At 40.1% G+C, this 25,043-nt stretch overlaps 3 protein-coding genes across 4 annotated transcripts in view; 1 reads left to right on the top strand and 2 right to left on the bottom strand.

The window, feature by feature from the left end:
- The first annotated feature begins 1,241 nt into the window (after positions 1-1,241).
- LOC125003712 (myelin-oligodendrocyte glycoprotein-like) lies at positions 1,242-8,972 on the top strand. Its single transcript, XM_047577827.1, has 5 exons — positions 1,242-1,412; positions 5,824-6,171; positions 6,350-6,439; positions 6,562-6,666; positions 6,952-8,972. The coding sequence occupies exons 1-5, from the start codon at positions 1,364-1,366 to the stop codon at positions 7,086-7,088; spliced, it is 729 nt and encodes a 242-aa protein (XP_047433783.1). The 5' UTR covers positions 1,242-1,363; the 3' UTR covers positions 7,089-8,972.
- A 249-nt stretch (positions 8,973-9,221) lies between these two features.
- Positions 9,222-16,191, bottom strand: cdc6 (cell division cycle 6 homolog (S. cerevisiae)). The gene is made up of 12 exons (XM_047577786.1): positions 16,031-16,191; positions 14,590-14,900; positions 14,118-14,351; positions 13,436-13,635; positions 12,249-12,397; positions 12,036-12,142; positions 11,500-11,639; positions 11,291-11,391; positions 10,755-10,822; positions 10,428-10,606; positions 10,051-10,191; positions 9,222-9,595 (listed from the first exon to the last, which is right to left on the bottom strand). The coding sequence occupies exons 1-12, from the start codon at positions 16,174-16,176 to the stop codon at positions 9,503-9,505; spliced, it is 1,869 nt and encodes a 622-aa protein (XP_047433742.1). The 5' UTR covers positions 16,177-16,191; the 3' UTR covers positions 9,222-9,502.
- Positions 16,192-16,742: 551 nt separating this feature from the next.
- The window catches only part of LOC125003708 (selection and upkeep of intraepithelial T-cells protein 6-like), a 164,326-nt gene continuing 156,025 nt past the window's right edge, over positions 16,743-25,043 (bottom strand). Inside the window, exons 5-6 of one of the 2 annotated variants that reach the window (XM_047577814.1) lie at positions 19,345-19,455; positions 16,743-17,959 (exon numbers count right to left, since the gene is read on the bottom strand). In XM_047577814.1, the coding sequence (XP_047433770.1) occupies positions 17,817-17,959; positions 19,345-19,455 (254 nt within the window). In that variant the 3' untranslated portion in view covers positions 16,743-17,816. Of the gene's footprint in view, positions 17,960-19,344; positions 19,456-23,476; positions 24,238-25,043 lie in introns of those variants that run through there. The other variant, XM_047577815.1, reaches the window with a different exon arrangement.

A 25,043-nucleotide genomic window follows, 5' to 3' on the forward strand; every position in this document is an offset into this window, starting at 1 on the left:
ATGTATGTTAAAGGTTTATGAAGTAAAATTTTATATTACAATTGATTTTAACACCCCAAATGTGTCCCGGGTCAATTTGACCCGAGGGAAACCAGAGGGTCCTAAAAGTGAAGAACATACAAGGGCGATATATACACACACACACACACACACACATATGTATGTATATATAAAAAAATTTCAATGCCTTAGGTACCGATATTGTCATCAGCCAATTTGCGGATGACAGAACACTATTTGTACAAGGCAGACACCAAGTTCCAGTAACAATCAAAAAATAAATAAATAAATAAATCTCCAAAGTTTCAGGGTTAACTTTGAACTTAAATTTTATTCATCCCCCAAATTTATTGTCTTCATGAATGAATTTAAACTGTACATGAAATCTCTAAAACTTTCTCTAACAGAAATGAAGGCACAAAAACTATATGATAACTTAAAGAATTTTCCCACTTGAAATGGATAGTTAAAATTGATTTGAATCCCCCTTATGAGATCAATGTTTATTCTATTTCATATATATTTCATTTTTGACTATTTAATTTAATTTTATTTCAATTTCTCTTAATTTATTATATTGAAGCACTAATGTGAATGTTTTATTGTGAGTTGGATTGCACTAATGTTGGATGTTCACCTTTTGTACTTTTCAATAAAGCATTTTAAAAAAAAAAAAAACTGAATTACCCCTCCCGTCACTGATGCAACTTTACAGCTGATGCAACGTTACAGCTCTGACGGTCTTGTGCAGGGGTTGGGAGGAATCTCGACCAGAATCGCACCCGACCCGGAGCTCTAGAGTAGCTCTGTAGCTCTGTAGCTCTAGAGCTCCGACCCGGTCGACAATCGTACGTTCGGATTAAAATCAAACCTGTTTTAAATTCTGGTTTTCTCTCGGGAGTGTATCGCGCTGTTAAAGCAGGGCAGAAGCGGAACTTAAATCGGAGACGTCTGCTCAGCCATTTCCTTGTCCATACACGTCGTCGCCTTTTCTTTTTGGAGATTTTATGCGCACAGAATGGAGCAAATTGACAAAGCAGCGCGTTTCTCTTTGGTGACGATCATTCTCATTCTTAGGTGAGTACCTCACCCACTTCCAGATTTTGCTACTTCTTCTTTTTTTTTTTTTTTTTTTGTTTTAGTTCCGTTAGTTGCTTTACCCCCTGATGCAACTTTCTAGCGCAGACACCCCACCCTAGGGCTGCACAAAACTGTGCGGGGGTGGGGTCAGTCTCTCTGGGCGGAGGATGTTTGGAAAAAAACCAAACGCACCTGAGAGACTCAGCTACAGATGTTGGGACACGGTTGTCACAACTTCTTTAGTTTTTTTTTTTTTTTTTAATTAGTTGACATTATTTTAACAATGGCAGCGACAACATTGCTCGGTTTCGTGACTGTTGCATCGTTGATCGGTGAGTTTATATCGACTATGAAATGACTCCTCCGTGTCATTATTAATTATGATCATAATTAAGTATTATTATAAATAGTAATGTTATTATTATTATTATTGCTGTACTTTATTTGCGACTACGCTTTCACACTACTTTTACTTAGTGAACTTTCAACGTCTTGAAAGTGGCTACTCGTTGTTCTCATAGTTTTTATTCTTTGTGTTGTACGGACCGAGGGCTGGAATATGTTGTGCTATGCAGATGTGCAGTGTTTCTCAACTGGGATCCTCGGGACCCACTGCCCGGCATGTTTTCGATCTTTCCCTCCGCCAACACACCTGCTTCAAACGAATGGCTCATTTCCAAAGACCGGAATCAAGAAACACACATAGACGCTGCAGGAATGTGTGTTCCGTTGTAGATGTTGTTGCTGTGAGCATAGTGGGAGAAGAGTAAATAAAAGTGCATAAGACTGAAGCACAGAGAAGCTCTTTGGCTAGTTATTTTATTTTCACAATATTACTAAACACCACAGAAAGATGTGTGCACGCTGTAATAAATACTTTATATACCCGTTGCTGTATAGAGGAAAGTGGGAACAGAACACTTCTTGCGTATCCTTCAATTTCTCAGTGACCATTTGTATTAGAAAGACCAAAGTTTAATATATGTTACCTACCTGCACATTTTGCTGAAACATGTGTACATCTAATTATATGCCAGTAATTTGTACTTGAATGGACCCTGAAAAATGTTGCAACTGTCTCCACATATGGGGACAGTTGCAACATAACCGAGGGGCAGTTGCTACCATAATTTTAATGTAATAAAACTCATACTTCAGCACATTTTTTTTCAATTTTTTTTTAGTTTATTTGGGACCAGAACTCAGTAAGGTGACATATCAACAATTTAAAAATTTAACAAAATAGTCAACAAAAACAAGTAGACTATACAGCCATACATAAAGAAACCACTGTTAAAACACCATTTGTCAAAAGCCCACAAATTTCTGTTAGTTATTATTTCAGGTTTTTAGAATAGCTCAAGGATCATGGGATAACTAATTTATCTATCATTTCATCTGTAATCAGTAATTAAAAGGTAACAATGAGCCCTCATGTGGTGTTGGAAGTGTTTGAGGAACTGAAGGAAATGGTCCTCTAACATCCACTCTGACTGATTGGCAGCACCAATGCATCCCGCAGGGCCATCACGGATGAAATGGTCCTTGAAATGAACACGTGGGAACATGAACATGGGTGGAATCATGTTCCCTAATGCATTGACTGCACATGCAACAGTCACAAGTGTCCCTCTCTTTCCGGAGGTTGCTGACCCCACCTGTCTGATGCCATGTGCAGCAACAACATTTTCTGGGTCTTGGACAGTTGTGACCCCAGTCTCATCCATATTCCAAATGTCCTTACCCTCAAATTTGTGTTTGTTAAGCAAACTGGCAAGATTATCAAAAAACAATGAGACATTGTGGTGATTGAGTCTGGCGTTCCGGCTGAGACTGGTAGCCTTAGGGTCCGGAAACAGACAGACCTGACTGTCTTTTCATGAACCCCATAAACCAACCTCGGCCAGCCAGGGAGCACTCATTCCAGGTCTCCGGGTAGGAGCACCTATAGAAAACAGCCAGCTGGTAGGTAAATCTACAAACCTGAGAAATTGATAGTAAATGAAAATAGAAGTAGAAAGTAGGGTTCAAATTCTTCTGTTAATTTCTCATATCTTATTATTTCATTGTCTCATATTGTTGTATCATTCACCCTATCTGCTCTCTCTCTAGGCCTTCACTCTGCTTTAATGCCTGCCTCATGCTTACCTCTTTAGTGCTGAGACCATAGAAAAGATCAGCTCCTCTTTTTAAATAATCTGCCAGATTGTCAGAGAAGACCCTCTTTCTTTTTTAATAAAGCGATAGGCTGTCCTGCCTTCATCCCTCACTACTGCTGCAGCTAAGGACAGAATAGGCAGAGGGGACACCTCTATCTGTTGACCTTTTCCTGTCTTGTGGCATACTGGAAAAACGCAATAGAAAATGCCTAGTTTGACTTTTTAAAATGCAATTTGCTGAAATACACAGAGGAGACACCTGGTTATTGAAATAAAGTCTCCTATCAATCCACTGAATTGCCTTTTATATCTGTTTTATCTAATTTTCATTATTGTTGTCAATAATGAAAGGGACAGTTGCAACACCGTGTAGTGGCAGTTGCAACAATGAGTTGTAAGTGAGTTGCAACACTCAGTGTGTTTACATGCAGAGCTTAATCGAGCTTTGCTCAAAATTCAACTTTCTCACTACAGTCCTTGTCCCAGTTTACATGCAGCGCAAGAAAACCGAGTAACTGTTCTCCTCCTCATCACTAGGTGGCGATACGTGTCTTTTCAGCGGGATAATACCACGTTAATACGGCCCGATTTCCGGTTGACCTATTGCGTGATATATAAACAAGAGTCGTTCATGCGGCAGAACGGCATTTCAAACAACCAGACAGATAATAGTACATATTTTAATCTCGTACGTAATGTTCGCGCTACTTCTGGTGCAGGTAAGAGCCGCTCTACCCCTCAGACGGCTCCGTTTCTCATGCGCACACGCATTATCCGATGAAAACTCCGATTCCAATCGTATTTTGTCGGGGCGTCTCAATCGAGAATGAGAACTCCGATTTTAATCAGAGTAACATGTTTACATGCACTTAAGTTCTCCTGTTATAGTCCGATTAAGGCAATAATTCGTTGTTTTTTTTAAAAAAAAATTCACGTGCATGTAAACGCACTGAATGACTTGCAACTGCCCCTCCCCCGTCAGCCATCATAAAACTTGCTATGCTAGCCTTACACATGGTAACCATCTCTGTTAAGAGCTAAGAAACGGCACATTCAGGCTATATAACTTTAAAGGTCTATACATAAATCATTTTGACAGTATGAAAAATAATCTGATCATAAAAAAAATTACTCTAGCTCTCTCTAGCACATTCCTGATTGGAGGAATCAGGAATGCTGCAATTGCCACACGTTGCAACTGTCCCCACTCCACAGTGTACATACAAATATTCATTCATCCCACCCATACTTTCTGCACTATTCAACTCAGGGTAGCATCAGTCAATTTATGTATATTGTATATTGTCATGCGCTGTCATGTTCTCCTTTGTTTACTTTGTACATAGGGGTGTAACGGTATTTGTCCCGCCCCGTCACGGTGCGGGCGTCATGGTTCGGTGCACGCAGTCACACGATGTATACCTCTGAGTATTTTAAAAAGTTGAGTCCTCAAGTCAATTCAGGTCGCGGTTATGAGCCTGAAAGCTGCCAGCGACTGACATTACAGAAGCAGAAAAAGAAGAATGGGGAGTGTTGAGTTGAGCCGTCGGCTTCACTGAAATCACGCGTATGGGAGCACTCCGCCCTCCCAGTGAACCCTCCGCGTCGTCCATTAATTTCAGATAATGGACACCTCGTCAGGCATTAACCCGCATATACCATGGTCACTTATGAAATAAATAAATATTATGCCAATTATTAATATGTTTTGTTTGTGTTTTTTTTTTTTTTTTTTTTTTTTTTTTTTTTTTTTTTTTTTTAACCGTTTAAATCATGTTTTTTACAAGAAGCGGCTCTCGACCGCAGGCGTTGCAGCAACAGTTACTGATAAACGGAGGGGAAGAGCGATGATTTCTTAACGTTACCTTATGTAACCCCAAAGTATAATTTCAGAAGGACAGTGCACTTATCACCGCATATGGGTAGAGGATCTTGCGAAATTTCCAGCTTATTACAAGAAATATAATCCAACAAATTATTAGGATCTTGCTTAATTGCCTGTGCCCATATTTCCTAAATCGTTTTTCTTGCATAAAAAGATTTCCTAAATCATACCGAGGTACTTACCGAACCGTGACTTGTGTGTACCGTTACACCCCTAATATACAGGATATATTTTATTTTTTTCTTTCATATTTTTTTTTATACATTCTCAGTGTTTGCACATTTCTTGTTTACATTTTTTTGTTTAGCTGCTGCATTGTACGTCTTTGAGGTTGGTACTTTAAATCCTGTATTGTGTTGCACATGTCAGAATTGATAATAAAATTGACTTGACTTGTTTGAAATGTTTTGATTTAATTTAAACAGACTTAGTGTTCAGGGACGGTTCTAGTGTCAGAGCTGTAGACGCACTGAACACGTGGGTAAACGTCAGAGGTGGATCATACTACTGCATTCTGTTCATTTTCAGGCATCGTGTATCATCAATGATTATCATTATTATCATATAACAGTTTGATTGTTCACAGAACACGATACATTTTTGTGACAGAGAAAGGTTTTACACCATCCTCAGGTTGACATGAACTGATCAAACTGTTTTTTTTTCTTTTTTCTTTTTCTTTCTGGTTTGTTTCCCCAGAAAAACGTCCCATCATCAACCAGACTCAGCTGATTGAAGAACCAGAAGGATCTAATTTGACTCTACAGTGTCAAACTGATCCAGAGATCAACCTAACAAACTTCACCTTGGACTGGAAGAGAGTGGACATCCCACATGTCTCAGACCGCATGGTCTACTCCCGTCGACGTGGGACAGATCATCCTGTGAAACAGATGCAGCGATACAAGAACAGAGCAGAGCTGATTAAAGAGGACCTGACCAGAGGACGGATGACTCTACTGATCCCCACAGTCCAGCAGTCTGACACGGGACGCTTCAAATGCTTCATCTCAAACCTGAGCGTCAGCTTTGTTTTCAACATTGTCGGTAAGTTTACTGAACTCACAACGTTGTGTTGTTGGTGCCACACACCACAGGACCCCCTCAGAAGACCCATGTCCTTCTCTGATGAGACACCACAAGGGACAACTACACAGTATTAGAAAGGTGGTCATAATGATGTGGCTGAAAGTTAATAATAAAGTTTGTGTTTTATCTGTAACAGTGACGAAGGATCAAGAGATGACGACAAAGAGAGAGGATGTCGCCATGACGACGTCTCCAGGATACAGAGTCATGAACCCCACTGTGTCTGGTAGATCTTTATTTATTTCACTATAGTTTGGAATAAAGTTATTAATCTAAACTATGTTGTGTTGTTAAATTAAATCCCATTTGAGTTTATTCCTCTAAATTCAAGAGTTTAATTTCTTTCAGGTCCTGTAGAGGAGATAATCCCCTGGATCACTCTTGGTGTCTGTATTTGTTTCCTCCTTGTTCTTGGTTTCATCATTAGTGTCCTGGTGAAGAACAGAGGGATTAGTGAGTTACAGACTTTTACATTTTAACTGGACATTGTGATGAACATGTACTTTATTTTATATCTAATAGTCAGACTTGACTGTATTTAGCAGCTAAAGCTACTTGAGGCTTTACATTTGAAGTTCAGGGGCCACATTCAGAACAAGTTGATCTCAAGGGGCTCAGATCAATAAGAGAAAAATAACAGCAACAACCACAGACTCTTCCTACAATAAAAGGTAGATGAACAGAGAACTGGAGAGAATCAGTTCATTCATCTGGAAACTGGTCTCCATCTTCTTACAGGGATTTACAGATGGAGAATAGATGAAGAAATGGGAATGCTGAGGAGAGGAGAAGATGAAGGAGACAAGGACAGAGACAAAGACGAGGACGTCACCACAGTGAACGTGGTCATGAACCTCCAGCAGGGTCAGCTGTGATTCTGGAGGACTCTACCTTCAGTAGAGCAGTGGTCCCCAACCCCCGGGCCGCGGACCAGTACAGGTTCATGGGTCATTTGGTACAGGCCGCATAGAAAGAATACATTACTTACATTATTTCCGGTTTATTTAGTATATGATTCCGGATGATTTTTAATTGTGGAAAATTACCGGATTCTCTCCACCACATCTGTCTATGACTTTCTAACGCATGTTTGCTCTGTCACATGACTACCTTCTTAAAGGAGCTGCTCCCGCCGGTAACACGTGATCCAATACCGCTTAATTGAAACTCCCAAGCTAGCAAAATGAACAAAAAACAAACGTCTTTGGAAAGTCTCTTTGCGCAGGGTAATGTCTCCTATTACCCCTAGATGGGTCTGTCTCGTTGCAGAGAAACAAGGTCGGGGCTGATTTAGCGTTATGGTGAGTTGTATTTTTCATGCACCTATTTGTTTTTGTGGTGTATCTTATGTTGAAGGCATGTTTAACCTTGACTATTACGACCAGAGAGTGTGGGCTGAGAGGTTACTCATGTTACGATTTTACGCGATATTATGAGGAATAACGATGAAGACACAATGGATTCACGTTTATTATTATATTTAGAAAATACCATTGTTAAGACGGTTTGTCGGGAGGGGGGCTTTGATGTGAACAGGAGTGCTGGTCAAGCTTCAAAACAAGAACAAGTTCTGGTCAACTTCCATAAAGAATGATCTCTGAAGGGCAGAGATTTTTGTTCATTTTTTTCAATCAAACAAATCAAATATGTTGTTACACGATCGTTAATGGAAGCTCATAGGTGAACGGCGACTGTGTTTATATACAGCTTGTATAGCGATCTCGGCGCTGTGCATCCGAGGAAAAGAGGAGATTTGGCGGCAGATATCGGGCTCTGTGCAGGACACAGTGATTTATTCTAATATCAGCAGCCTTTAGAAAGCTGCTAATATAAACACCGCATGTCGGGGCTGCGGATGAGTTTCTCTCCCTTGATCAATGAAGTCGGCGGTGATTAGAGTAATTTGTGGTTATTATCGGTAAAAGCAACGCGAATCACAACTTAGTTCAGTTTGACATTATTGTCAGTCCGTTAGATTTCAAACATTACATTTTATTAAAATTGAAAATTAATATTTATAGGCTGTGGGCTATACAAATAATACTCAGTTGTGTAGTGGGCCATATGGCCGGCAGACGGCGCTTGTGAAAAGCCCTGTATTTATCCGTCTCACCTTAAAGGCCGGTCCGTGAAAATATTGTCCGACATTAAACCGGCCCGTGGCTCAAAAAAGGTTGGGGACCACTGCAGTAGAGTATTTTATGAATCAAACTCTGTACATATTAGATGTGTTTATTCTGTTAACTATGATATTTATTTTTGTGCTGCACTTTGACTTGATGATTGTTTTCTACCTATTTTTCTTTGTAGATATTTTATTCTTTCTTTAAGCCTCGTCAGTGTTTCCATCATGTCTCCTTCAATAGAGTGAAACAGCCTCAGAGCCTCAGTGTTGAACGTCTCTACTTCAACCAACAGTTTTTCCAAAATAAATATTTTTCAACTTTGTGCCAATTGATTCTTCAACAACTTCACTTAGTGATTCTCACTTTTGTGTTAAACTTTTTTTTTAGTGTGATATATATATATTCATTCATTATTTGTCTGATGTAACTTATTTTAACCTTTTTAGTATACATTTTAATTGAATTTGTTATGTCTCTTGACAACTTCATGGTGGTGATGGTGGGACAGCGTTTCCTCAGTGTGTAAAAGTTTCCTGTCTGTGTCATTTTATTTATTTATTTTTTTATGTAAAGTACTTTGGGCTCCATCCTTCATATGAAACGTTCTACAAATAAAATTTGATTGAAAAGAGACCAAGACCATGAATGAGCTCCAAAATGTCCATGAACAGTATTAAGTTTACTTTGTCTACGTCCTAAAGAGGAGATTTTGGGGGTTTTCTTGCAAAAAGTCCAGAATTATAAGAGGTTAAAGACGACCATCATATGTAGAGCTCTGCAAAACGTCTAAAAGTTTCTCCACTTCAACTCGAAGCACTTTAAATATTTACAACAGCCTTCTTTTGTCTCAAACACACAAGGACGACATTCAGGAGACTCACATTTAAAAATGTCTCAACATTTGTTTATTCCCAGCGTCTAAACTGAAACGTTTCAAATCTGACCTGAAACAAAATGCTGTAATTTCACAACGTTTTCAACCGAGTCGACATCAGCTGAAGAAAAAAAAAATAAAATAAATTTTTTTTTTTCATAAAAACTGTACAGGTCCCAGCAAAAATGGGATTTCTTTAAAAAATGAAGAAGTTTGAATAAACGTCCTTTTAAAAGGTCATTTTAAAAATCTGAGATTCAAAAAGAAATAATAATAATAGTAGTAAAGATCAGGAGGGGAGTCCTGCAGCGAGGATGCTTCCCAGCAGCGTCCGGTCCTTCAGAGCGTTTTCAACGTCTTTCTCCTCGATCTTCAGAAAAACCTGAAACACAAAAACCAACTCCGTCAGGTTCAGATCACACTTAAAATGAATTAATGATCATCTACTACTGATAAAGAGGCCGATAAACCAAACACAGAGCTCTTAAAATATATGTTTTTGACCTAAAATCTAATTCTACAACTCTTAATCACAAGTATAAAAAGTTTTCCATCATTCACAAATATAAACTGCAGAGAATTAGAAAAAGGAAAAAGTCAGGATGCCATTAAGAAGCTTATTTTCATGTATTTTGGCCTTTTGATCCTGAAACTACATTTCCCATCATGCTTTGGGTGGTGTTAACTGTAGAAGCAGATATTATTATACTAAACAGATATTCCTCATTTATTTTGAGTTCCTTGAACTTCTACATATTTAGTCGACAGGGATGCTGCCGTTTCCTTGGTTACCGCAGCGCCACCAGACACAAAGGAAGGAGTGGAGGCGTTTCGTACCTTGGTGAGTCGAGCCTCTTTGGCTTTCTTCAGACTGAAGATGCCTCGACTCTCCAGCAGACTGCAGAGCGACAGACACTCGCCCTGTCCCACCCCAGACACCTGCCTCTGAGCGCACAGACGAGTGTACACTTCATGGAGCTGAAACACAACAACAACAACACAGCTTTAGCTATAGAGCACGTTAGGAACAAGTCGGGGTCTCGTGGCAGCAAGTATCACTCCACAGTTTAGAGAACGAGTACCTATGATGACAAAGAGATAAAAAGAGGCAGCTTCGTATGATTCATTTACCTCTGCAGTTTTATTTAGTTCTAGTTATTTAGTTTACATCAAGTTGCATTTCCCCCCCCGACCCCCCGTTGATAGGAGCTCACCTTCCCCAGGACCACCTCTTTGCTCTTTCCGTTGCGGCTGAGCAGCAGGAGGCAGCAGACCAGGAGCTTCTGCTGCAGAGGGAAACTCTCTCCGTCCGAGGCGCCGCCCTGAGACGCCATGCGGTCGCCGTACACCTCCGAGAGAACCCGCGCCACCTGAGGGAGGCTGACCCGGGACGCTGCAACACACGGGAGGAGAGTCTCAGACCAAGAGTCCAGGAAACTCAAAACCAAGGGATCGAGTTTTCTTCACCCACCCCCCATCGATCTGATCTGATCTGATCTTAAACGTCCTAAACTTCCTCCCCCTCTCACAGCCACACTCACCTTTAGCTTCACCTTTCGTATCCGCTGCTTTCTTCCTCTCATCAGATTCCACGATCTCAACAGCCCTCCTGAAAACAAAGGAACATAAAAGAAAATCAGTTTAAAGTTTCATTAAAATTCTCCAGACAAATATGAGTTTAGTGTTTAAACATGCAAAAAATAAAATATTCACCTGTACATATGTTAAATCTAACCTATAGTTCTCTTTAAATTCATTCACCCCATTAATTATGGTACAACCACTGAATGCAATTCCTTAAAGTGGCCACTAGGTGTCACCACATCCCATGAAAACCATTTAGGACACATTATTATACACAACAACGTACAATAAGAACAGATAAAAGTAGAATTAAGAAATTTAACAGTACACAGTAGAATCAGAGGCCAATAAATAGAAAAACAGATAAAAAGGGAAATGAAATTTGACCAGTAACATTAATAAACAGCGCCCACTTTAAAAAGGATTTAAAGGACGAATGGCAGATGGAATAAAAGATTTTTAAATGTGTTTAAAAAATGTTTTAAATATTCACCTGCAGATATCCAGAGCTTTCCTGGCGTCTCCGGACACGGCCGACACTTTCCTGGCACAGAACTGAACCGCGGAGGCGTCCAGGATTCCTTCAGCCGACGCCTGGGAGGCAACAAAGTATAAATATACACACGTGAATAAATAAATAACTAAATAAAATACAGCTGCGGGTTAAACAAACACAACCACACACACTCGAACTGCACTTACCTGTGTGAGTCTGTCCTGAACGATGGCGGCGAGCTCCTGTCGGCTGTAGGGAGGGAAGTGGAGCAGCAGGGGGCGACAGTGAGGGCGAGCCTGCAGCCGGGGGAGGATCCGGTCGGTCAGATCCAGAGCGTTGGCGATGCCTGGAAGAAGAAGAAGAAGAAAAATAAACAATGTTGTATATACCGTGAGTATATTCTTGTGTGTTATTAATATAATTATTAGTTTATTGCAGTGGGACAGTGCACATTTATCAAAATTGATGTTTTAGCCCTCAGTGAAATGAGCACAAATGATCATTTTCAGTTATAGCTGCACAAAATAGACAGAGAAGCCTTTAAAAACAATCACACAATAGACAATTTAAAAAAATCAGTTATTACTTCATCTCTTATTCATATTTTTAGGATAATTGTTGGTTTTGTATGAAGATGGTGTTTGTCAATTTATATGAATTGGTGAATTTTATCTGTACTTATACTTTTTCCATGTGTCTAGTTCACATGTTGATTCAGATGCTTATTAGAGAAATTTCTCACCGATGAGACAGAGTCGGGAGCCGTCCAGGTACGGCCACTCGAAGATGGTGTAGAGGACGTCCTGAGCTTTACTGTCCAGCTGGTCCATCTCATCCAGGACAAGAAGCCTGAGACGGACAGAGAGGTGGAGGGAGGGAGTCAGTGTTTATTTTCCCCCTAAAAACCAGGAAAGGAAACTACGACCACACACACACACGGATTAATTTGACTCACACGGGGGGGCCCTTGGACGTGAGGAGCCTCTGGAGGCCGCTCTGTCCGCCCGACGCCCTCAGCTTGTCGGCCAGGAGCGGGAAGATGGCGTGGGAGCTCCGCAGACTCATGCAGTTCACCACCACGGTCTGGACGGAGGACAGCTCGGCCTGGAGGGACACGGACACAGAGTCAGAAGAGCGCACAGAGTCTTTAACCCACTAAATAGTTGAAATGTTTATTTCAACTATTTAAAACGTCAGAAAACATCGAGCGATTTTGCCCATTTTACCCCATATCTGGTTATTTACTTTAATTCGCTGCAGGTTATAAAGTGAGGAGGAGAAATTACCGTAATGACTCTAAAAATCGTAGGAATAATTCTGGTTGCACAAATTGTAAAGTAATTACGGTAACACAAAGTGCACTTGTCTTAAATTATGTTTTAAAGGGTTAATAGAGTCATTCCATAAAAGTATTTATGTTTAATGACCTAAATTTCCAAAACAATACAATTAACTTACAATTTGATACGATTTTCTCATAGTTTATTAATTTTTTTAAGAGAATATTATATTTCATGTAAACTGGACTCCACATTTTTTGTAAATTTTACCTCCACCTTGTTCTTATTCTATTTTATTTGTACGTCTGTCTTGTTCATATGCATCTTTTTTCTCATGTAGTGACTCCTTGGACAAAACTATTTCCCTGCGGGGATCAATAAAGTGATGTTGAATCTTAAATCTTGAACGCAGATATAAACTGTGCAATGAATCTAAAACATACCTATTTAGATATTTAAAAACTACAAATTATACATTTTCTCTTTAATAAATTTAAGTGAATCCCTTTTTATTTCTTTGAGGTAGCTTAAATTGTGCAACATAAATGCACATGTAATCCTCTTAAAGGTGCAACTGAAGTAATATTTTATCTTAACAACAAAAAAAATAAATAAAATACAGTATCTTTAAAACAAATCCCACATCAAAATAAGTAAATGAATAATAGAAATAAACTAATCTCTTCACAATAAACAAACTGCATATTAACGCCCCCTGCTGTTTAAAAAGGGGAATTGCAACTGTCTCAGACACATCCCTAAAAAAAAGACACATATAGACCAACCTGCAGTTATTTGTCCCACTAATTACGGCTCAGATGTGTTGACATTAGTCTCTAGTGACACTAAAGCTCCAGCTCACCTTCATCTCCTGCAGCACACAGTTGAGACACGCCGTCTTGCCGGTCCCCGGGGCTCCGGAGATGTAGAGGCTGCCGGGGACACACTGCAGCACCTTGTCCTCCAGGAAGGAGCGGATGGACGCCCGCTCGTCCTCCCTGGACAGGAGGCGCTCCGGGACGGCCGTGTGGAGGGCCTGCTTCACGCCCAGGAACCTCGACTCTGGAGGAGAGACGTCGGTCAATAACGCCCAGATTCATCATCACCATCATCTCAAGGAGAGAACGGCACCGAGAAATAACAATTAAGACTTCAAACTATTAGTATTGTTTCTGAGTATCATGGCTCAAATATCCCAAAATCTGTCAGGGAGCAACATTTAAAAGCACAGATAAACAAATAACTATACGTTGGATCAGAGTTTCTGCAGGTTTCAGTGGAGTTAAAGTTATGGGTTCAATTTAAAACCTACTATTTTACTTCAGAAATAAGAAAATGTATTATCATCATCATAACAGGCCGGGGCCAGAGGGGTCGTACTGCACATAAAGACTGGACTAAATGTAATTTAAGACCCACAATGGAAAATATGCTCATATTTAAGACTTTTTTAGGCCTTTAATTGGGATTGTCCATTTTTTTTTTTTAGACTCTGCAGAAACCCTGTAGTTATTCATGCCGGAAGAATCCTGTCGTCTTCTTACTTTCCGCAAAGAGCCGAGCCACCGGCGGCTTCTTGCCCGGGCTCTGGGGGGCGGGCGTCGACTTGGACGAGGGGGAGGACGGGACGAGCCGGCGGCGAGCCGGGACCGGGGAGTTCTCGTCGAAGCCCAGCCTCCGGGGCGAGGCCAGGGGGGACGGCTTGCTCTGCTTCGGAGGGGAACCGAGCAGAGCGGCGGCGGCGCCGCCACCGAGGACGTTACAACCGTTGTCGTCGCCTGGAGGGAGAAAGTAGAAGGAGTCAGAGTTTAAGATCTGTGGTGATTCAAAGCCACAGCTTTACATTCAGAGATCTTTAAAAGCTCTGATAAAAGTGGTGGTAGAGAAACTTATTCTCCTAATCTGGAAGTGCACCACTCCACCCACCTTTACTCACTGGCTCAAGATTAAAACTTATTAAAATGGAACTACTGCACCTGCACAAACCTAAATGCAAAATGATGAAAGGTCTCTCACCCGTGCGCTTTCGTGGGCTGAGGGGAATCCGGGTTTGGAGACTCGGAGAAGAAGGAGGGTGAGGAGGGCGTCTGGGGGAGAGGGGGGAGGTCAGAGCGGGGAGGCGTCTGGGCGACAGGGCGGTGGGCGGGTCGACGGGGCGCCTCGGGGAGAGCGGCGCGATCCTGATCCTGATCGGGGGCTGGAGGTCGGCGTCGGTCGACTTTTCAAGCTCTTTGGAGCGAGAGGAGACTCTGCAGGATTTACGCCGGGGGAACTGCAGCACGGGCTGAGCGTGGCCCTTGGAGCGAGTGCTGGGCATCGTGACGTCTCTGAAAGGAAGAAGATTTTTTAAAAAACGTGTTTAAATGACAAACGAAACACAGCGAGAAGGAGCTGGTAGTTGAAAAAAATGACGGAAAAGATCTTTAATGCACAGTTTAGACACTGGAGGCAGTTTGACTTTTCTTTCTTGCTGTAAAAGGATGTAAAAGGAAGTCATGTTTATAATATTCTCCGAGGCTTAAAATTAAAAACTGAGCAGCAGAACATGAGTGAAAGTTTTATTTTAAATGCAAAACCTCAAAACAACCGACCAGATCTACGTCATCGTCCAGGAGGTTAAATGATCTTGATTTACAAACAGAGAAATTGGAGCGTGGATTAAAATGAGACTTTAAACTACAACACAGGACATAAAAAATATGAATAAAAAGATCTTATTACGCCTCCATTTGTTACTGAAAGTGTGAAACAAACAAACAAAAAAACCCTCAGGACATGCGGCTCTACGACGTCTCCCTGCATTTAACTCCTTACATCTGACATGTACAGGAACACATGGCACATAAAGACATTTATACTGCTAATTAAACCACTGTGTGCAAGGTTTGACGTCTCAGGGGGCGTTTATTGTGGTAAATAACAATAATTTTCATCTAAAACCACCAATTAAGCAAACAAAGATAAAGGCCTGACCCTCCAGTCAAGGTAATTTTAATATTTGTCGAGCAAACATTCATAAAAACCGACATAACGTCATTGAAATCTGTTAAATGTGACGTAGTAAATGAATATAAAGTCATGTTTAACCCCAGGTGAGCTTAGTAAACAGTCTAATGACATAAATTACTACAAGAATAAGGCGGAAACAAAACGGTGAGGTGGCTTAAAGGCGCCAAAACACCGCGTCTGTCTGCCGTAAAAGGGGGACACGTTTCGACACTAATGCAACCGTTTTACGGCAGAATCTCAACCTGATGAACAAAATAATTACCTAAAGTAAAAGATTTGTTGATGTAGAAAAGTTAAAAACGAGGAAATCTTTTTAAAGAGGAGAAACTAGCAAACTAACTCTGAAGCGGCGATAAGCGCAGGTGCTCAACTCTCTTCCGCCCTTCGACAAAAACAAACAACTAAATCCATCTTAAAAAATAAATAATCGAGTTGTTGGTGAAGTTACCTTGTGTTAAAAAGTTCAGAATCTTCTGGAACCAGAGCCGTGTGTCCTGTCTTGTCCTGTCTTGTGTCCTCTCCGTCTGTCCCTCTCGCAGCTCGTCTCCTTCTCAACACAAACTTGCGCCAAATCGCGTCTGACTCCGCCTCCATCAGCTGAGAGCTCTCTGATTGGCCAAAGCGGCTCGCCCCCCGCGGCGCTCATTGGCCGAGCGTCGCAGGCGGATGTGACGACAGCGGAGGTGACGTGTTTTTGGCGGAATGAATTTTTCCCGGGAGCTTTGAGAGCTTTCTTCTCAGGGAAACGCGGCAAAACTTTTATCAACAAACCCTGAATGAATGTTTATGTTGTAAGTTAATGGTTAACTTTATTATTATAATTTCACTTTGACATTTAAGAATATTTAACTTTAAATCAATTTTATGATATTGACCTTACGTAATAAGTTGTTGCACGTGATGCAGATTTTGTGATTTACACGGTTTATAGTCAGGCGTCCACTCTTTCTACAGGAGATCAAAGTCTGATTAAAATACAAGACCGACACAGCGCATCCAATAAACTAACTTTAATATGAAACTGAAACACACTAGTGTGTATATTATGTGTGTGTGAAAAGACTTTATGTAACAGGGGTTGTCTTCTTCCTGAATGATGTTAAAGTGACCGACTGTAAAGTCAAGAACAACCAGAGGAATAATAAAAATAAACAGATTAATAACAGTGAGGCAGATTACAGAGGATTTTATTTCAGCACAATTACATTGATATCACACACACATACACAAAAAAGAAAACGAAAGCGAGGACAGATTATTTTTTTAAACCAATAAGAAAACAAACATCCAGAATTTATTTACAGACAATATTGATTCACAGCACAAATCGTTACAGGGAGAACTGACCTCATCTTACCAATCAAGACAGAGTAAGGTCTTTTTAAGAAAACAGTTGAGTAGAGAATCTCAAATGAACTGAACAGATTTGATCATTTCAGTTTATTCTACGAACAAACATGATTTAAACTTACAGATTTCTTACCGAGCACATTTCACAGAACTCAATAACGTAAAGAATAATCTAAAATCTGCGATTCATGATCTGGGAGTCAGGAAAAGTCTGATCGTCACCAACTTCTAAACCTGTAAACGTCCACATTACTTTACATTTAAGTTACAGATACGTCCTGAGTTCAGTGTAATATACAACATGTATCCACTAATGCATAATCTAAATACGCTCCACCAATAATCTGATATTTAAATTCATTTTAAAGATATTTAAAGGTATTTTCTTGGCTTTAATGTGGTTTTGTGTTTATTAGGAGACAGATGGAGGAAATAAACCGTAGTTATTCAGGAGGGGGATAAATAAATAAAGGCTGTGTGAGTTATTAATGCATTAACATTTGTTTGTGTTATTGAGAAGTTTGGGGCAGAACTGGAAACAGATCTTTGAAGATCAGATTAAAAGTCCCTTCAGATCCATATTTAATGCTCTAGTCGCAGCTTATTCTGTCATTAGCTTCATTTGAACCTTTTAGCTGCATTTTTGTTTAGATGCATAAACTAACTACACGTCATTGTGTATCTGTACGATATGGAATGACATGTTAAATCTAATCTGGTCGGTTTTTACTGTTGACGTGAAGATGTTCCTCAGTCCATTTAAAATAGAGCTTTTAAAAATGTTCATCACGGGATAAAAAGCTTTTACGTTATTAAATGTGGTAACAGCACCAGTAGAAACATGTATTTTTGGCTCAGATGACAGCGTATTTGTCATCCAACTATCACAGCTGACCCTGCTGGAGGTGTCCGACGCCGTTCTCTGTGGTGACGGCCTCGTCTTTGTCTCCTTCATCTCCTCTCCTCAGCCGTCCCATTTCAAGTTGGTTTTCTTCATCTGTTCTCCGTCTGCGCTTCTTGCAAATCCCTGTAAGAAGATAGAGACCAGTTTTCAGATGAACTGTACAACAACTCATCCTTCTGTAACCAGCAACTTTATGTTATTGGGGCCACGCACCGTTTTTTTTCCCCTCTCCTTTTTTGTCCCTTATTTTGTTTATATATCAAAACGGGCGGTTTGATAGGGACTGTTGTGTCATTACTTTTCCTCTACAAAATACAATTTTGCATTGAAATGAATGGGACGGGTGAAAACAAAACAGAGAAAAAAGAAAAATCTATGGAGTTTTTTCCCCAAACGTCTACTGCTCAGGCAACCTTTCAGACTTCATTTAAACATTAAACTGTGGACATGAGCCTTAGTTTTGATCCACTGTTCGATGACCGTGATAATTGTTGGAGAAGGTTTGAGTTTATAATTGGTTTGTGTCGCGCTAGAGTGGATAATGTCACGGAAATTGTCTTAAACTTTCTCTTTCCTCACACCTCGCGCCACAATTTACACTGTACCGACATGATTTTTCCCACAGCTGTAGACGAACTTGTTCCGTTTCTCACAATGTGCTCGTCAAAGCAGCGACACGTACGCAATTTAAACCCTGAGCCTCCGAGTGCGGTCACGTCTCTCTCTGCTCTCCATTGACTGCAATGCAACGACTTCCTGAGAGAAGCTGAAGGGACCAATGTTTTAAACTCGGACGTGTCTTCAAAATATTTACTCCACTAAGACAAAAACATATCGAAGTCTTCAGGAAGGTCTTAAAGACGCCCACTGGTCTGCGTGTTTTTCTGATAGGAGCTACTGTTTTGTTACAGTGAGCCCAAACGTGAGACCAGCACAGAGGGAGAAAATCGCCCTGTCTGTCTGTTCCAGCCAATCCGCCTTCTGTCGTCACTGACAACCACCTCAAGTTGTCATGGCAACCTCCGACCCACAGGCCTGAGCCACAGTCGAGACCAATTCATTAATCGACTACTCCTCCTGCCGTTAATACAGCTGATCCCTGTTTCCCATAAATTTATGTTACAACAACACACACCAACACCTAACAAGCCCAACGAACAGGTCTTTGGAGGAAAGAGGAGTGTCCGGAGAAAACCCTCAGGGAGAACATGCAAGGTCCGGACCTTCTCGCTGGGAGGCATCAGCGCTAACCACCGAGCCACTGTAGCGCCCTTGAATTTCCTCAAAGTTTTTCTTTCAGGAAGGATCTGCAGTTGTTGGTGTTATATTTTTCTCTTATTGATCTGAGCCCCTTGAGATCAACTTGTTCTGAATGTGGCCCCTGAACTTCAAATGTAAAGCCTCAAGTAGCTTTAGCTGCTAAACACAGTCAAGTCTGACTATGAGATATAAAATAAAGTACATGTACATAATTTAATGTCAATTTAAAATGTAAATGTCTAACTCACCAGTCCCTCTGTTCTTCACCAGGACTCCAATGATGAAACCAAGAACAAGAACAAGGAGGAAACAAATACAGACACCAAGAATGATCCAGTGGTTTCTCTTCTCTACAGGACCTGAAAGAAATTAAACACTTGAATTTAGAGGAATACACTAAAATGGGATTTAATTCAACACCACAATACAGTTTGGAATAAACGTTACATAGTTGTGCATGTCTCTACATAAATAAATAAAGACCTACCAGACACAGTGGGGTTCATGACTCCGTATCCTTGAGACGTCGTCATGGCGACATCCTCTCTCTTTGTCACTGTTACAGATAAAATATAAATATTTTAATGAAAATATTTCATCCACCGTCACAGATCTGCCACATCATTATGACCACCTTTCTAATACTGTGTAGTTGTCCCTTGTGGTGTCTCATCAGAGAAGGACATGGGTCTTCTGAGGGGGTCCTGTGGTGTGTGGCACCAACAACACAACGTTGTGAGTTCAGTAAACTTACCATTAATGTTGAAAACAAAGCTGACGTTCAGATTTGAGATGAAGCATCTGAAGTCTCCTGAGTCAGACTGCTGGACTGTGGGGATCAGTAGAGTCATCCGTCCTCTGGTCAGGTCCTCTTTAATCAGCTCTGCTCTGTTCTTGTATCGCTGCATCTGTTCCACAGGATGATCTGTCCCACGACGACGGGAGTAGACCATGCGGTCTGAGACATTTGGGATGTCCACTCTCCTCCAGTCCAAGGCCAAGTCCTCAAGGTTGATCTCTGGATTCATCCGACACTGTAGAGTCAAATTAGATCCTTCTGGTACTTTAATCAGCTGAGTCTGGTTGATGATGGGACATTTTTCTGGGGAAACAAACGAGAAAAAAAACAAATCAAAACACTTTGATCAGCTCATGTCAACCTGAGGATGAGGATGGTGTAAAACCTTCCTCTGTCACAAAGCTGCATCAAGAACAAAACAAATTCATCATATTTGTACATAAGCAAACTGTTACATGGTTATATAGTCATAATCTAAAGACTCTAATAAGTCACCCCAGCCGTGCGCCATCCAAGACGTCTAGTAAACAACAGAACCACATTAAAACCACAGCTGGTTTGCAAACCAAGAAGATACATCAGAATATCTTTAAGACGAACATAAATAATACAAAATGGGGGGTGGAGAGTATTTAGATTTGTATTTTATTTGACAAATAAATATATTTACTTACACTGATCTGAACGCACCTGCAACTTAACGTATGTTAAGTAATGGATGTTTACAGTGTTATAAGTTAAGTGACTCGTCTTGGATGAACTGGTTTTATCAATCAAACTTTTCATACCAAGTCTATCAATCACATATTTTAGATCATTCTTTACATTATTGTATTCTGTGAAATCTGCCCAAACATCTGAGACTTTCTGGTCTCTACTGAACGGGTTTCTTGAAGGCCTTCTCTTGCTAGAAAGCGCTTTAAACGATCTGAGCTAATTTAATGTTATATCGTCTCTAAAGTAATTCTCGATGTCTTAAAAACTTCCAACGATAACACGGAGTCTATAAGGATTTATTTTCGCGTGCACACATTATTTCCAGCCCATACAACAGAGACCTAAAACTGACAACTCCTAAGCTAAAGCTAATAGCCAAGTCGCCGCACGGGTTACAACAAGTCAACACGGTAAATGTTCATTGAAAAAAAAAAAAAATGTTAAAGTGTTAAACCATATTCGTAACCCACGTGAAGCACAATAACACTAATGAGAAGTAATACCGATAATATTATGAACGCAGACAAGTTGACGTCTTAGTGTTAAGTAATGGCGTCTTTTTAACTCAAACTCCATTTAAAACTTACCGTCGCCGGTCAACGAGCCAATAACGACAAAGGCGAACAATGTTGCTACGTCCATTGTTAAAAATAATAAAAAACTGATCCAAAACAAAAAAACTTAGGGTGATTAAAGTTTTTGTTGACGCTTCGGTACCGTGTACTCTCTCCGGTGTTTTGAACGTAGAGCCTCTCAAACCATTTCCCGCGACTCACTGAGGACCCTGATACGTAGACTGTGCGTGTGACGTCATTAACTGCGCGTCAAACGACGACACCCTGGGTGTAGGAATAGCGCTCACTGTGTAGTGAAACCCTACAAAGCGAGTAGGGAGCTTTTTCAAATTCTACGAAACCAATCCGAGTTTCACCAGTTTTTAATAAGACAAAGGAGTCTTATATTTTAAACCATTTCATCCTCTTTAAACGAAGAAGCTGGTAAAAACGCTATCCGTGTGTAACCCCCTATAACGATCCCCATGTGGACATCTCTAAGCTAAAGTTTGAACATCAACAACAGTGTCACTGTGGGAATACTTTTATAATGAATATATGTGGGTATATACACGACTGCCCTGACTGCACATAGCAACTTCTATACAGCAATACATCTTCTTATACTACTATGGGAAAACATATCCCTATTATGGTTTATTTTTAAACTTTCCACTTCTACTTTTCTGCCAAATGTTGCATTGCGTTGTGCATGTAACTGCACGAGAAAAAAGCTGATCCTAATCCACTAAGTTTTGCACTTCTCCAGGCGCCAGGTATGCAAAAAAGGAAAAAGTTTCCTCCAAAATGTGACATGAATCCGTTGCACTAGAGTTTAAATGAATACAACTTAAGCATCGTCTCGTCATTGCATGTAGTGAGTGTGCTGCAGGAGTTCCTGGACCTTAATGTGCACATACACCCGTATGAAAACACACTCAGCCTCTCATCTCTCTTTTTTTTTTTTTTTTACTGAAGACATAAAGTTAAGAATTTTACCTGGTCTGAAACGAGCTCCTCTGTCCTCTCCTCATGTCCAGAGTCTCCATTTGCCTCCTTTGGTCTGTGTCTGTGACACGTTTCAGATCCACTCAACCTAAAGTAGAGAAGGGCGGGGGGAGACGGTCACGTGTTTCAACAGACCGCTCATTTTACCACATTTCCCGCCAATTCGGCGGCTCTGATTGGCTGAGGGCTAACGCGGGAGTTTAAATGTAACATGTGGCGCGTAAGTTCAGTGGGCGGGACAGAAGACTGAATACCACGTGTTCAATCATGGCCGAATATCTCAGCAAGTCAAACAATCCGGCTTTAACCGATGTGTTTGATCAAAGAAGGACATAAAACACACAATCTGGTCATAAATATATAAAATATAAAAATAATATGTAAATATTTCTGCACAGTCAATCTTTACTTTTATAAAATACTAACCCTGACAAAAGAAAACAAACAATAAAACAAGAACAACCGCTTCTAACCTCAAATTATCTGGCAAACACTCATATATTTATAATATATGGCATATTTTTCATTAGTTTATCATTATTAATTTATTGTATGTATTACTGATCTGCTTTTGTGTGTGTGTGTGTGGTGATATAAAAAACAAAGATAAAGCTCTGATTTAGATTTTTAGATTAGACAGCCCTTTAAAAGCTATAAGTGTATTGAGGACTTTATCTCTCCACTAACAAACGTTAATGAAAACTACAACCAGAAGGTGGCAGTGAAGCACCAACAAGTCAGATCTTAGCAAAACTTTCTGACCAATGCACCATTAATAATTAGGCCAAAATATATTTAATAAAGAATACACATCATGTTTCTATGATAATAAAAAAAAAAAAAATGCATTTATGACTAAAAAACTACCGTATTCCACCGTATTGTAGATTTTTAATCTGGGGATTCGGACAAATTTATCAGATATTTTGCATTATTGAGACACAAGTAAAATCCCAGATGTTACTGATAAGAAAAATAAATGTAATCTTAAGACATTTGTGTCTGCTGTTCAGGTCCCTGGGTCTCAGGTTTGTGTTCTGTCCACTTCTCTGAATGAAACTGTGCATTACAGTGCAGTGTTTGACACCTAAAGAAAAGACAGCACATCTACAATTAATATTAAAGTGTGTGTGTGTGTGTTTGTAAAATCTATTACAACTACAGGAATAATACAAAACACATTAATAACAGTGAGGCAGATTATAGACAGAGATTTTTATTATTATTTCATGATAATTTAAAGAAAAGTGCTTCAAAGATGAAAAAAATAGGCAGAAAAATAGATACGAAGAAAACAACTGCAAACATCCACATTACTTTACAGTCACAGGTTTGCTCAGTTCAGTGTAACCAAATATATAAATGATCAAAATACTCATCAATAATTTTCTACTATTTCAATTAATTTTATAGACATTCTGAGGTATTTTCTTGGCTTTAATGTGATTTTGTGTTTATTAGGAGTCAGATGGAGGAAATAAACCGTAGCTATTCAGGAGGGGGATAAATAAATAAAGGCTATGTGAGTTATTAATGCATTAACATTTGTTTGTGTTATTGAGAACGATGGCGCAGACCTGGAAACAGATCTTTGAAGATCAGATTAAAAGTCCCTTCAGATCCATATTTAATGCTCTAGTCGCAGCTTATTCTGTCATTAGCTTCATTTGAACCTTTTAGCTGCATTTTTGTTTAGATGCATAAACTAACTACGCGTCATTGTGTATCTGTACGATATGGAGTGACAAGTTAAATCTAATCTGGTCGGTTTTTACTGTTGACGTGAAGATGTTCCTCAGTCCATTTAAAATAGAGCTTTTAAAAATGTTCATCACGGGATAAAAAGCTTTTACGTTATTAAATGTGGTAACAGCACCAGTAGAAATGTGTATTTTTGGCTCAGATGACAGTGTATTTGTCATCCAACCATAACAGCTAACTCTGCTGGAGGTGTCCGACGCCGTTCTCTGTGGTGACGGCCTCGTCTTTGTCTCCTTCATCTTCTCCTTTCCTCAGCATTCCCATTTCTTCATCTATTCTCTGTCTGCGCTTCTTGCAAATCCCTGTAAGAAGATGGAGACCAGTTTTCAGATGAACTGTACAACAACTCATCCTTCTGTAACCAGCAACTTTATGTTATTGGGGCCACGCACCGTTTTTTTTCCCTTATTAGTTATATATCAAAACGGGCGGTTGATAGGACTGTTGTGCCATTACTTTTCCTCTACAAAATACAATTTTGCATTGAAATGAATGGGACGGGTGAAAACAAAACAGAGAAAAAAGAAAAATCTATGGAGTTTTTTCCCCAAACGTCTACTGCTCAGGCAACCTTTCACCTAGAGACTTCATTTAAACATTAAACTGTGGACATGAGCCTTAGTTTTTGATCCACTGTTCGATGACCGTGATAATTGTTGGAGAAGGTTTGAGTTTATAAAATTTGGGTTTTTGTCGCGCTAGAGTGGATGATGTTCACTGAAATTGTCTTAAACTTTCTCTTTCCTCACACCTCCCGCCACAATTTACACTGTACCGACATGATTTTTCCCACAGCTGTAGACGAACTCGTTGTGTCTCTCACAATGTGCTCGTCAAAGCAGCGACACGTACGCAATTTAAACCCTGAGCCTCCGAGTGCGGTCACGTCTCTCTCTGCTCTCCATTGACTGTAATGCAATGACTTCCTGAGAGAAGGGACCAATGTTTTAAACTCGACGTGTCTTTAAAATATTTACTCCACTAAGACAAAAAACATATCGAAGTCTTCAGGAAGGTCTTAAAGACGCCCACGGTCTGCGTGTTTTTCTGATAGGAGCTACCGTTTGTCACAGTGAGCCTAAATGTGAGACCAGCACAGAGGGAGAAA

Source organism: Mugil cephalus, chromosome 2, assembly GCF_022458985.1.
Source record: "Mugil cephalus isolate CIBA_MC_2020 chromosome 2, CIBA_Mcephalus_1.1, whole genome shotgun sequence".
Lineage (NCBI taxonomy): Eukaryota > Metazoa > Chordata > Actinopteri > Mugiliformes > Mugilidae > Mugil > Mugil cephalus.